Source organism: Toxorhynchites rutilus, chromosome 2, assembly GCF_029784135.1.
Source record: "Toxorhynchites rutilus septentrionalis strain SRP chromosome 2, ASM2978413v1, whole genome shotgun sequence".
NCBI classification, from domain to species: Eukaryota; Metazoa; Arthropoda; class Insecta; order Diptera; family Culicidae; genus Toxorhynchites; species Toxorhynchites rutilus.
This window is the reverse complement of record NC_073745.1, coordinates 311,446,388-311,461,182: the sequence shown is the minus strand read 5'-3', so window position 1 is coordinate 311,461,182 and position 14,795 is coordinate 311,446,388. Positions and strand designations below refer to the sequence as shown.

General features: G+C 38.8%; 1 protein-coding gene across 9 annotated transcripts in view; it reads left to right on the top strand.

Annotated features, from left to right (window-relative positions):
* The window catches only part of LOC129769897 (neurabin-1), a 117,119-nt gene that overhangs the window by 87,513 nt on the left and 14,811 nt on the right, over window positions 1–14,795 (top strand). For 8 of the 9 annotated variants that reach the window (XM_055772419.1, XM_055772423.1, XM_055772422.1 and 5 more), the window contains 4 exons: window positions 7,655–7,675; window positions 7,787–8,775; window positions 8,844–8,941; window positions 8,997–9,380. In XM_055772419.1, coding sequence (XP_055628394.1) covers window positions 7,655–7,675; window positions 7,787–8,775; window positions 8,844–8,941; window positions 8,997–9,380 — 1,492 coding nt within the window. The remainder of the gene's footprint in view (window positions 1–7,654; window positions 7,676–7,786; window positions 8,776–8,843; window positions 8,942–8,996; window positions 9,381–14,795) is intronic. The other variant, XM_055772421.1, reaches the window with a different exon arrangement.

The following is a 14,795-nucleotide window of genomic DNA, read 5'->3' as shown; positions in this document are numbered from 1 at the left end:
TGCATGCAGCTGGTATGTTATCCTCATGCCGCGCACAATCCTCAAAAAAGCTAAATCATTGCGGGAATCTGCGGTGGCGGTAAATATGCAGCGCTTCATATAGCGCGCACTCAGCAGTTGTGCGATGGGGGAAAATGTTCATTTCTGTTTCACTACACACTGTTTGGAAGTTTGTTTACCCCATTGCAGAAATTGTGTGGACTGTCGTTTCTTAGCAGCCTTTTCTTTACGTATACTGAAGCTAGCGAATCTGTAATGGAACAAACCGCTGAGATTCTCCATCGATCCTAGATGGGGTTTTTGTTTACATTCCTGTTGTGTTCTAAATACAAAAAAAAGCCTTAAGCCAGCTTATTCCAATTTATTTAATGTTTACAATTATATGCCTCAACTCTAATGGCTTTGTGTACATTATGTGGTAAAATAGTTCATTCAAGCGTAGAAGAGCAGCACTTTCAAACTCTCCACAAAGCATCCACGTACAAGATAAATAGCTTTGAAAATGAAAAACAAAACTAAATTGCTCTGCGAATCAGAGGAGACCACGAAGAAACGTGGTTAATTGAAATGGACTCTTTTCTGAATCAAACCATTTTGCTACAACAATCTTTGTCATTCCATAAACAGAGCCGTGTGCACAGAACGGAAGTGCAACTTTATACCCAACCCACTCGCCAAAAAGTGGTTTTTTTTCGGTGTACATTTCAATGACATTTTTCCCCGACCTGATGTGGCAGGGTTTTATGTTTAGCGTTCAATTGATCTCGAATAAATGAACATTTTTCATTCTTTTTACGATTCTGTTTATCAAATTTTCAGAATATGACTAACATATATTGAATAATTACTAAAAAATATACAAATAGTTGAGCGGAGCTCTTTAGAGGATTTTTAGTTTTCATCAAAAATTATGCAACTCCCTTAACAACCGGTCAAAATGAACGCGGCACGTATCCCCGCGTAAAAAGCGACTCTAGTGTACTAATTATAAAAATAACGCAAGTAATACCTACGTTGAGAAGGCAAAATTTCCACTAAATTTTTATTATGCTCCTTCTGAAGCAATACACTTTTTCCAATGAACGATCCATTCATCGAAACACTTTTTATAGCAGTATTTAGGATTTGCCACCAGTTCATGCAGCGAGTTCGTTTTTATGTCTTCAATGTTGTCAAAATGGGTCCCACGAAGCGGTAATTTGAGTTTCGGAAATAGGAAAAAGTCACAAGGGGCCATATTTAGAGAGTACGGTGCTTTTTCAATCACATTTTTGACATTTTTGCTGAAAAAAATCGTTCAAAATGATCGATCGATGAGCTGGTGCATTATCCTGGTGCGATATTCATTTGTAATCCTTCCACAAATCTGGCCGTTTGCTACAAATTTTCTCTCTCAAGTACCTCGTAACGCCAAGGCAAAACCCTTCATTAACCGTTTGGCCTTCAGAAAGGCATTCCGAATGGACAACATTCGTTTGCAGTGATCCATCCTGATAATTGTTGACTCGTTTGCATGTCATACTCGTACACACTCGTACATACTCGTGCATGTCTCGTCGCCCGTAGTTATGCGTTGGATGAAGGAGGAATCATAAATTAATCACTTGATTGCGATGAAATGTTTGATGAAAATTGAGCTCTTTTGACTCTAGTCTTGATGTGACTTTTGTGATGTCCAAAGCATTAACCCAGATATGACGAACAGTCTCGCGAGAGATATTCAATTCACAGGCTAGCTCTCTCAAACTTAAATGACAATTTCTGAGCACCATTCCTTTTATTTTGTCGATGTTTTCATCAGTTGCAGAGGTTGTCCTTGACGTAGTAAATCGTTCATCCTTTCTCGGCCCTCTTTGAATGTCTTATACCATTCATACACCCGTGTTTTCGACATAGTTGTGTCCCCAAATGTATTCTGCAATATTTGCAACGATTCGGCACAAGATTTTTTTTATAGCACAAAATTTTACATAATAACTTTGACCAATAGCATTATCCATATCAAAAATCGCCGAAAATAAAAAATAATTTGTTTTTCAATGACGCTGTAAACAAATTAAGTGACAGATCGTGCCCAAAATTGACAATGGTACCACGTAAAAAAAAGAAAAATGTTCAGCGGGAAGATTAAAAATTACAAATTCTCGTTATATGTACTTTAGGGTGCCAATGAGAATGGCCATCTCTAATTTCAAAAAGTTACCTCATAAAAAATGTTCACCACTTCGAAAAAACCACGCTATGCCAAATATTAGCTCAATCGGACTTTGGGGAGAGTGGCGCTAAGCGGTCAAAGTTTGATTTTTTTTTGAAAATTGGTGGGGGGGGGGATTGTTAAAGGAAATCGGGGTTTTCGAAAAAAAAATTAATGCCAAATGTCTTAAAATTGCATGATACGTCGATAATTAATGTCATCTCGAAAAAAAATTTTTTGTCAAAAATCGACACTCTGGCATTTGAGTTTTTTTTCGGAATACGAGACGAAACGTATGGTTTCGAGTGCCAATAAAGATAATTATCTCGATTTTTAATTCGGAACTTGTTGCGAAATGTTGATTTGCACGATAATATACCCTATGCAAAATATTAGCTCATTCAAACTTCATTTATTAGTGTCACAGACCAAAAAATTTGAGTTTTTTGAAAAACGAGAGATCACCGAAAATCGGAGTTTAAAAAAAAATGTTTTTTGAAGACCCCGATTTCCGGTGATTTTTCAGTTTTCAAAAAACTCAAATTTTAACGTCTGCAACACTAATAAATGAAGTTCGAATTAGCTAATATTTTGCATAGGGTCCCAGATTTGCATAGAGTGTCGATTTTCGACAAAAAATTTTTTTCGAGATGACGTTAGATCTCGACGTTTCATGCAATTTTAAGACATTTGGCATCAATTTTTTTTCGAAAACCCCGATTTTCTTTACTCGCCCCTTGGGTGATTTTTCTATTTTCAAAAACTCAAACTTTGACCGCTTTGTGCCACTCTCACTTAAGTCCGTTTGAGGTGATATTTGGCATAGGGTGTTTTTTTGAGGTGGTAAACATTTTGTATAGGGTAACTTTTTGAAATTTTAGGGTCGATTTTTTACCATACATTCATTGGCACCCTAATGTACATAGTCATTGACAGTATGTATAAACTTAGAAATTGGAACGAACCCAAGAACATGACGTATTTCCTTCGCTCACTACAACGCACATGATTTAAGACAAAACGCGTTTTTCTCGGGACCTTGTTTTTCACCTCGTGGCGCATTTATTTCAGTATCTATACGACCGACTTGGCTAACACATATTTTCAGCACACCTTCGCGTATAGCTACCAGCGCCTAAATAAATAATAATAAACAATATTTTAATCCAAAATTTTGTTGCCAAAAATAGATTCGAAAAGATGACTAAGGCGTCGTGTACAAATTACATAATCCGAGAAGGGGTTTCCAAAATATAACTCTCAGTCGTCACGATTGCAGTTCTGTACGGATTAAGCGCGATGAATAACGGGATAAATTGCCGATCCGATTAGTTTTAAAGAAGTTCTTTCGGTTAGCTTCTCATGTTCTCCAAAGGTAACTGTAACTCTAATAACGGAATGTGTCGCCGGTTTAATTGATGTTAGAGTAGTTTTCTCGGATCCCACAGTTAACTTTTCTTCCGTCGGGACTTCATTTCGATAAAAAGTTAATTGTAATAAATAATAGAAAATATAGCCTAGAGTGCCAATGAAAATGGTCATCTCGAATTATCGAAAAGGACTCCTTGCAAAATGTAGTCCCGAAAAAATACCCTTTGCTAAATTTCAGCTTAATCGAACTTTATTCACTAGTGTCGCAAAGACGTCAAAGTTTGAGTTTTATGACAACCGTAAAATCACCCAAGGGTGAGCACCTCGATGCCAAATTTCCTCAAATTGCATGAAACGTCGAGATCTTCTGCCCACTCGAAGATTTTTTTCGTCAAAAATTGACTTTCTTGAACGTTTCCTTCGGAATATAGAAAAGACAGAACTTCTGGCTTAGGGTGCCAATAACAATAGTCATCTCAAATTTTCTGACGACCTACTGCAAAAAGTTTATTTGCACGAGAAAATATCCTGTACAATTTTTTTTCATTTATTAGTGTCGCAAAGCCGTCAAAATTTAAGTTTTTCGAAAACCGAAAAATCACTGAGGTACATCAAAACGGGATTTAAAAAAAATATTGGTGGCAAATGCATTTCAATTGCTTGAAACGTTTACGAGATTTACCGTTATCTCGAAAAAAAATCACTTTTTGTGATTTAGACGTTTTTTCGTCTCTAAAAGTCGATTTTTGACAAAAAAAAAAGGGTGATTCTACGGTTTTCACAAAACTCAAACTTTGTATAGAGTCCAATTGAGCCGAAATTTTGCAAAGGGTATTTTTTCGCGAGAATCAAAATTTAGCGGGAAATCTCGTTCGACAATTCGAAGATCATTTTTTCCCACACAATAATTTTGCCGAATTTATTGTATGGGAAATTTTCAGTCGTCGAATGGTCTATAGTTCACGTTTCTCTACATACCTTTTCGGCAAAAATCTAGAATCCATCAGTCTCTAATACCCTCTATTCTCGTTAGTATAAATTTTGTTTTGGTACATCTTGATGTGTTCCGAAGAGCATTAATGGATTATTCCCTATGCAAACGAATAACGTGATGCCGTTCTTGCGGTTAACATTTATAAACATTCTACAACTCTGTCCAACTAAGCACAAGGTCGGCGACATTGACCGTCAGGGAAAAGTTTCATTTGAGTTTGAATTGAAGTGTTGCAAACCAAGCAATGTTATTATATTCATCGAAAGGTAGAACTGGCAACTTTGCCCAGTCAATGTTACGGCTAAATGATCGCTTCCGTGAAGTTATAGGATTACTGCACTGTTTGTGGTAATCCAACGATAAAGTGGAAAGACAAGTCAACCCTTCTTTCTCTACAAGGGGATTTGGGTACCTTTGCGGCTCCACCAGAGTGCAAAATTGACGTAATTGACATGACAAGTTATCACACAGATCGCAAATGATTGAGCTTAGCACCGTAGGTTTATCCCAGGCCACACATATGTGAGTTGGAGTCACCCAAAATCAAATCAATTCAGTTGAAATCTCGACAATCCCTGTGAATTGATTTCGTTAAACCATTACTCCGATGGAAATGTACAACGATGTATTGTATAGCTTTATCATCCTCCTGATTTGTGTCTGAGAAGCGACTATCTCAATTCCTGGAAGCGAAGGGAAGGGAGAAGTACTATTTTTTTACCCCCAAAAGAATACCACTCGACTCGTATAAAGCACGATTCACATACAACATCCACGTCACGTTCACGTTCCGTCACGTCACATTGCGTCAATTATTCTATCATGAAATTCCTATTGAAGCATTCACATACACCAGCAACGGCAAGTCGAAGTTCCCGTTGCCGGTGTATGTGAACGTTTGCATAAGAACTGCTTGGAAGAATAATTGACGCAACGTGACGGACCGGAACGTGAACGTGACGTGGATGTTGTATGTGAATCGCGCTTAAGTCTCATCTATCTAGACGGATAACATCAAAATTGTGTAAATTCAAACCCGCATCTAAGGGCATTTTTTGTTGATTTTAAATTTTCATCGAATCGATTTTGGGAATAATATAAAGCTAAAATGATCACTACTTTTGAAACCATCACAAGAGAATACAACCAGGCGGGTGACGTCCTCATTGAACTATATTGGACTGACAGGAGCCAACGTATCGTGTTCCCTACTGACATTCTCATTTTGTGTTCTCCTGAGAAGTGTTTCCTACTAACAGTTTCGATTGAGATTCTTCTTAACGACATTGTTTCACATCTTAGCATCATGGACATCAGGGCTCTGAATACAATGTATACTTCTATCACATTGAAACTGTGTACATAATTTTATTCCAATATAACCATTGTTCATTACATTATTTTTTGCAAAGAAGAAAAGTAACTGAATTTGACCATAGGGGAGATGGGGGTAAGACGGACATGTTAAGGAAATCTTCAATTGCATCTTTGGAAACTCATGTTTTCAAAAATTTAAAAGGTGTTTCTTACAGTTCAATATACTGGTTTTCGAAGTAACTGGCCAAATGTTTTATAAAAATGTGTTTTTCCATGTTTTCTACTGAAAATAAAGCAAGCCGAAAAGTAGAACATTTTTATCGGTGCGGGTATAATGGACATGTGGTGGGGGGGGATATGGACAGGTTCATAATATACGAAGCGTAGAGGTTTATCGCTCGCGAGAGGAATAATTTCGCTCTCTCTCAGTGTTTGTGTGTCCAGTAACCGAAATAGAACAAAAAGAGAAAGCAACATAAAAAAGAGTTCAATATTCTTCCCTTCACTTTCTATCATGCATTGGATGTGATTATGGATGTGACTGTCCATTTATTGACTGAAGATAAATCAATCGGCAGTAATAATCAATGTTCATCGATCAATGGGAACTGTTTAAAAAACGATTAGCTGGGTTCCATATAAATTAGAAGACATAGTACACACCGAACGCGAGGGAAAGCGTCTGTTAAATGCTATACGAAAAATCCGAAACGCTCGGTTAGTATGAGAGCGGTTTGCTAAATACAAACCAGCACTTGAGACTGAGGGTCTGTTCACGAACGTCACTTCACGGTGAAAACGAAATGAAGTGCATATAACCTTGCATACAAATTATTTTGTTTTCACCGTGAAGTGACGTTCGTGATCAGGCCCTGAATGTCTCCCAAATGAAGAAATTAAAGAGCGATGTGCTCCTTCTGCAAGCATCAAATATTGATTTGTTCGTTGCCTCAAAAAATAGGGCTCTTTAGGTAAAAAACCTTTCAATTGTCCCAAAAATGGATAAGGTACTAGTTACGGATTGAACATACATACTTTGAATTAGTAATTCATTCATTTTATAAACATAAATGTGTTTTATTCTCATTAGAAAGTGACACACACTCAGATGATACCATTATAAAGTTAAGTTAACTAACAACAGGTCTAGATTTCAATAGAATTCTGTAAAATTGAATCAGCCATAATATCCTTCTCATATGTCCGATCTCTCGCTCTCTGTTTTTCTGCACATTGTTTCCGACTATCGCGCAGTTTTTTGAACCAGTTTCCATTCGAATACATTGCATTACAGCATCCAATATTGCAACCCATTTCATTTTCAAGTTTGCTATTAGCTATTATATGACCAGAAAGAGCAAAGGACCTATGTATTTGGCAGCCACTCGTGTGCTACCCAACCACCCACTTTAGATGTAATCAATGAACCTAATTGTTTTATTATCATGTTATCGTTTCCGGAATGTATCTTTCGCTCGTGCTCGCCTCCTGTTCTGCAACACTCTATTACGTTGTTTATCTCTTCTGTTTGGAAAAAAAATGCATGTGTTCCTTCTGCCTGCCTATGTTAACAAAAAACCACCACCACCACCACCAAATTCTATCACAATGACACCATCAACAAACAACATTACAACATGGTCGTTGATTCTTTTCATTATTTCGACGTACATTCGAATACACAACACACCAACCATGCCACTCTACAACTGTAAAAAACCTCATTCACTATGCTGTTCCTGTTGAATTGATACCCTGCTAACGAAACCTGTGTGCAGTATTTTGGAGTACAACATAAGGTAATAAATTGATTTTTGCTTTCTGACGTTCGCGGAAGCTGCTGTGTGGAGATGAGGCTATTGCGCTCTTGTTCACTAATGCACTTTTTGAAATCTCTTTTTCCAACACAGACAGCAACCACTTCTCTCGGACGAGCAAGCTCGCGAAGTGGAGCAAATTCTGCTCAACAACAAAGCCAAAGCAGAAGCTGAACTTTTACAGCAACAGCAGCAGCAGCAGCAGCAGCAACAGCTACTGCTACTTCAACAGCAGCAGCAGCCTCCACCAGCTAGAGAGGACTCGCCCGAACCCTCTCCTCCGGCAGCAGATGCATCAGCAGCCGCAGCGGCAGCTCCAGCACTGGAGCCATCATCTTCGGCCACCGACGAACCGGACTGGTTGAAGGACGTCCTCGAAGCACCAAAAACTGCCAATTGTAGGGATAAACCACCACCACCTCCTCCACCGCATGCACCTTCAAACCACCATCCGAACGGCGGCACGGCATTGGAACCTCCGGCCCCACCGAGCCGCAACAATTCCACTAGTCAGTTCGAGGAAACTAGCCTCGGCAACAACACTACCGATTTGCTTAACCAAACCATTCTGGACTCGTCGTCGATCCTGCAGGATTCCTACGTCTCGGCAGACTCGATGCCGAGTGTAACCACCTCGGAGAGCTTGAATCTGAGCAAACAGGAGGAACAGCAAGCGATCGACGCCGAAGCGGATGTGTCCGCGGACGAGAGCAATAATTCTGGATTTTACATTCCCGAATATCCACCAGTGAAGAGCAAGGAGGTGTACGTTAACCAGGATGGGGTGCATTTCTTCGAGGATGGCAACTTCTGGATGGAAGTCCCGGGTCTGCTAGACTCGGACAGGGATGATGACGAAGATGATTGTAGGATCATCAAGAAAAACACCAAGGTGAAGTTCAGCACCAACCCAATGCAAGTGTTTTCCACCTTTTCGGTTAATGATTATGACCGGCGGAATGAGGACGTGGACCCGGTTGCTGCGTCCGCCGAATACGAACTGGAGAAGCGAGTGGAGAAGATGGATGTTTTCCCGGTGGAGTTGATGAAGGGCCCCGAAGGGTTGGGGCTGAGTATCATTGGTGAGTTTGGTTTTTGATGATTTTGGTTTGATTTTGGAAAAAAATTCAAATGGTGCGAATATTCACAGGAATGGGTGTTGGTGCTGATGCGGGTCTCGAGAAGCTTGGCATCTTCGTCAAAACTATAACCGATAATGGTGCAGCTGCCCGCGATGGGAGAATACAGGTAAATTATTTGAACATAGAACACTTAGTAAAATTATTCTTTCAATATGTCCCAGGTGAACGATCAAATCATCGAAGTCGATGGCAAAAGTCTAGTCGGTGTTACCCAAGCCTATGCCGCCTCGGTGCTGCGTAACACATCCGGTCTGGTGCGTTTCCAGATAGGACGCGAGCGTGATCCGGAAAACTCCGAGGTGGCACAACTGATTCGGCAGAGTTTGCAGGCCGACCGGGAAAAGGAGGAACGCGTTAAGCGCCAGCTGGAGGATTACTTGCGGCGGAACACGGAAATTTCCGAAGACTCCACACTGCCCGTTTCGGCCAACTCGAGCGTGTCGGAGGGACCCGTCAGCCCGACCGCCGTCACGGCCGAGTCGTTGTTCGAGACGGAGGCGGCCCGGTCCAGCGATGTGGAGTCGCTGCGACGGATTCTGCAGGAGGTAATTTTGATTTCCAGTTTTTCGGTTTTCTGTAGAGGATTCCATGCCGAATTGGCTTATTATTTTTTATTCTGATTAAACCGTCGTCTCTACTTTTTTCAAATTTGTACGTACATTATAATAATCTAACTAAGTTTAATTGCTCCTATTTTTGTAATAGCGTATCCACAATCACTTTTATTTTTTGAAAAATTATAGCTTGGAAGCCGCCAGTCTGATTCAGAAATGATGTTCGCAATTTTGTTCGATACACTTTCCAGGAAAAATAACCAATTAAAACATTGTTGAACAAAGGTATTTAAAAAAGTAATCTAACATTAACCCTTTTTGGGAAACATATGGTTGATGTTAAGTCAGACCGGACTATGTGACATTTTTATGATTTCAAGATAAATTAACTTGAAGTTTAGTGCTAAAAGGGGTTTTCGTTGATCGTTCAAAATAATTTCGATCCGTTATTCCTGCTGTACGCTTGATTCTCCAACTCTGATAAATGTGGTATGTAGCTTACAAAATGCTTAACCTAATGTAATCAATAAGTCGAATGTAGGAAAGTTAACTTAATTCTACTGGTTCACCGGAATGTAGACGGGACACTATTGGCGCGAATAAGTAGTAGAAAAACTATTCAATTGCTTTGCTCGAATTTGTATTTGCTACGATATAATTTTTGATGCGTACTGTATTAACTATCAGAGTATAAAGAGGCTGAAGCTATCGGTGTATCTAGTTTTATTCGTCCTTCGTTCGGTATAGAGACAAAAGGATTCCTTCATCTATTATCTGCTTTGTGCTGTATGCAAATTAGTTTTTGGGATGATGATGATCTGCGCGATACCGTGTGAGCGTCGATAAAAGGTAAATCATTTAGGGTACCGAGTCTATAATTGACCTAAGCTTGAACAGTCGATATTTTTAATTTTGCGACATGATCCGCTCTGATTTAACACGGACCATACAAACTGAATAAAAAGGCATTTTTTTCCCTTTCGAGAAATAAATGTTTACACTCTGGATTCTTTTTTTACGCAATTTTTTTGCGTGATTTTATTTTGCGCGAGAGCGTTTGCGAGTGTGGTTGTGACGAGCGCGTGCCGGTGATGGGGCAATCTTTTTTGTTACGTGATTCTCTCGAAAATATTTACGCGATTTGCTCGAAATTACGCAAGTTGCACGGTAGTTTTGGGTCAAATCAAGATATTTGAAAAAAATATATGCTTCAAAAATACTAAACCTTATATTTCCCTCAAATATAAATTGCTATAGTCTTTTTGGCCTGGATATCCAAAAAAACTATGATTTTTAAAGTTTGCGGAGGAAACGTATCGACAGGATAAAGAAAAGTGCGTAGCGGATGAAATTAATAAACGTTAATTTTATTTCATTTGCTTTACAAACTTGTATTTGTCCTGAGGGCTGTGGAGTCGGAGAAAAATTTCCCGACTTCGACTCCCCACAATTATTAGTACCGACTACGACTCCGACTTCTGCTGAAATAAATGAAATAATTCGAAACCAGATTTTTCATTGGAATATTTTTCTTTCAATACATTGCATCTCTGGTTCGAATTTCGTTGTTTATTTCCTTTTTTTTTACCTTCGGAAAATTTTACATTTTACTGACATTGTCTGTAAACTGAATTATGAAATTATTTGTTCTTGCAGTAACCAAAATGATAGAGACTCTGATGGTCCCTGGTTGAGTGTTTCATTATGTGGATAATTTTGCTGTACTACGGTGTTTTATTATTCCCATTTACTTCACATTATTAACCATGATCTGGATTCATATTGGATTGTCCAGAACGTTCGTGTCGATATTTGAAAAAAAATAGCATGAAATTTGTAGGCAGCTATCTTTTACATAGCCTTAAAATTATATCCTCCCAGAAAATATTTGTTTTCTCGTATTTTTCTCTGGCCATAGAGTTGAAGTTTTGTTATTGAGAGAATTTTGCAGGGATTTTTTGATCATTTATGTTTTTCCCAAAAACCTGCAGCACCACTACAGTGAATTAAAGAGGAATCAATATTAAGAGTTTCTCTTAATTAAACGTCCATACCTTGGAATGATTTTTTACTCACCAAATGAACGAAGCACACCAACAGTGGATGAATTGTTGATTTTGACGTAGGACTTCGTCTTTCATTTCTGTACCGGGGTGTAAGTTCAAAGTTTCGAAAACCAGAAAGTGACGCTTGGAATGCAAGGTTTTGAACGTTAATACTTGTTTGCCGACTGAGCGGAGTGGTATGACAATCATTTTATTTTATTTATTTATTTTTATTTTTGTGTTCAGTCTTCGATGGACTCGTACAGACTAATCATAACTTATGCTAATAATTTAAGTCTACATATAAATCAATGTCGGGTAATATGAAAATCGAATTGATCACAAACAACACTAAAGGCCTTAAGGCAGGAATAAAAAGAGCTGTTGAATCCATAATGAGTTCTGTGTCTAGGAACGGCGATCAAAGCAGAGTGTCGCATCTGTCGCGGGGCTACTGCAAATGGTATTTCTTTTAGAAGATCAGGAAAGTCAATGTTGTTCGTCAGGACGTCGAATATAAAGAGCTGTTGTAGTCTCAACCTTCTTACCGACAGGAGCTCAAGAATAATTAGACGGCAACGATCTTGGTAATCAGGAAGGTTTAAGGGATCATTCCATGGCAGGTTCCGAAGTGCGAAACGTAAAAACAACTTTTAGTGCTGCGCACTAATGCGCAAAAAAGCGATTTGAGTGCATACACATCAGTTAGCATTACGGCGAATAAAACCAAGCACGGAGAAGGTTTTTGCAGTAGTAATGGAAACATGCCCGTGAGATCGAAGTTTACAATCCATTATCTCTCCCAAGTCGCGAATAGACTGTACGCGTTCCACAGGAGCACTGTCGATCCGATATTGGTGTGAGGATGAAGATTGGACACTGCGCTAATTGATCACTTTTCGACTGCGGCTAAAAGTGATCGCTTTGCATTTGTTTTTGTTCACACTCATACCATTCTCGTTGCACCAGTTCAGGACGATGTCGATGTCGGTTTGCAATAAAATAGAGTCAATTGGAGATGCGATGACACGAAAAATTTTGAGGTCGTCGGCAAAAAGCAGCTTTTCGGAGGATATACGAAGGCAGATATCGTTGATGAAGTGGACAAATATCAAAGGGCCTAGCACACTCCCTTGCGGTACGCCAAACGGTATGTTGAATGTGCTGGATCGTGATGTGTTGAGCTGTACAAATGCCTTTTGATCCGTTAGATACGACAATAGCCAGTCCGCAATCCAAGTCGGGAAACCTATGTGTTGTAATTTATGCACATCGTAAGCGTGCAGTACCGTGTCGAAGGCTTTCGAAAAGTCGATATAAATAGAGTCTACGTGATTCCGCTGTTCGATCTCACGAAACAGAAACTTGGAGTAGCACATTAGATGGTCACTGTGGAACGATGTGGTATGAATTCGTGTTGATGATCTGAGATAAACGGCAGTGTTGCGTTTAGCATGACTTTATGCATCAGAGATTCAAAAACCTTTCCCAAGCAACTGAGAGTCGAAATCCCACGATAGTTGACGACATTGTACAAACTGCCAGATTTGTGAACTGGAATCATAGAAGCGGTTTTCCATAAACTCGGGAAGCATCTTTGTTCAATTGAGCTGTTAAATAGCATCGTCAAAGGAACTGCCAACGATGCCGCACAGTTTTTAACTAACAAAGGCGGCAGAGCATCTGCCCCGGCTCCTTTCGAAGCATCCAGTTCAACCAGTGCACCGAGTACTTTTTCGTTGGAAAAGCTGAAGATCGGAAGGTGGATATTATGAGTTCAAAAGACAAAATGTCCAAGAGTTATATGGATGCTTCAATTGCCAAATCGATTAACTTCATAAAACAAGATGCTGAGAAAAAATATGATATTATATTATTAAAAAAAAAAGATATTATATTATAATATATTTTTTTCTCAACATCTTGTTTTATGGAGTTAATCGATTTGGCAATTGAAGCATCCATATGATTGTTAATTATTGACCTGAAAACTTGTAGCAATATCTATAAAATTGCTTTGAAAACAGGCCATTGAAATCACATAAACCCGTATATAAGCAAGTGCACACCCTGAAAACCATTCAATTGTATTGCGATGTGAGATGCAGAACGTCACGCTCACACGTCTATGCATTACGATGTTCTCTCCTTATTCCACTTCCTTTCTGCAGCCGAACTGAAATTCGATACCGATGGGTGTCATTCACTATGGATTTCACAGTGAAGAATACGATCATTTGATATGGTGTAATAAGGTGAAAGCAGTGTTATGAAATAATTTGTATGTGAACGCCGCAATCGAACTTTGGAAACGACTTTCCAATTTTTGAGAAAGAGGTCTTATTTTTGCTGTGTGATTCCGAGGAGAAATCCATTCCTTCTCAAGCTTATCAATTTTCACTTTTTCATGTATTCGGGATTTCCTGATTTGCAAGGAACGTATTAATGAAAAGTTAGGTACAGCTTTTGCATCAGGAAATTTTATTTTATGTAAGCATTATGCATGTGCGGACCGGAGAGCTATTACTACCGTTCTCATTTTCAACTAAGAAAACTTTGACATGGATCCTAGTATAGTTTTCGCGGATATTTTTCATTCTGATAAAATAAAAAATGTATCTAGGACACGACCGCATATTTTCAACGTAGAACTAAGCAATTATATTATGCAATCCACTTGTTTACCACTTCGAATATTATTTTAGAATGCATCGAATTTTTTGTAATAGATTATGTTCTTCATTACAAATAAATTTGATGAACATCCTTTTACGTTTGATATGATGCCTAGGACTACCAAAATATGTGAACGGAAAAATTGTCAAACGATCATTGTATTTTTCCCATTTCCCTCTGAAATAATTGCACATCTCATGTTTACGTAATTCTCGAACCGCGAAAATTCACCTCTCATATCTGAAATGACGATTTTCCAAGGCTTCTCAGTTTAAAAGTACGTTTTAGGGAAACATATTCCGGTTTGCACAACGACAAGCGAGAACAAAAGTACTCAACATCAAAAAATACCCCAGACTTGCATATATTTGCAAAGCGGGTTCCCCCAGGCACATTAATTATGAAGTCTGTGTTTGGGAAACACGGCTCACTAGGGAAAAATATCCCCGACTTGCAAAGCGTTTAGATAACGCTTAATATTTTACAGTTATTCTATTGTTCATCTCATGAAAAATAACATTTTATTAATTGTGATAGACGCGTAGAAATATTTCCTATCAATTGGTGCAAATACCTTTCTGATCTGTTAAGAAATGTTCGAGTTAAAAGCATTAAAAATACGGGTAGGGTTAGCACACAGATCGGCAGAACAAATATATGGGAAAAAAGGAAATTTTTCCAGTTT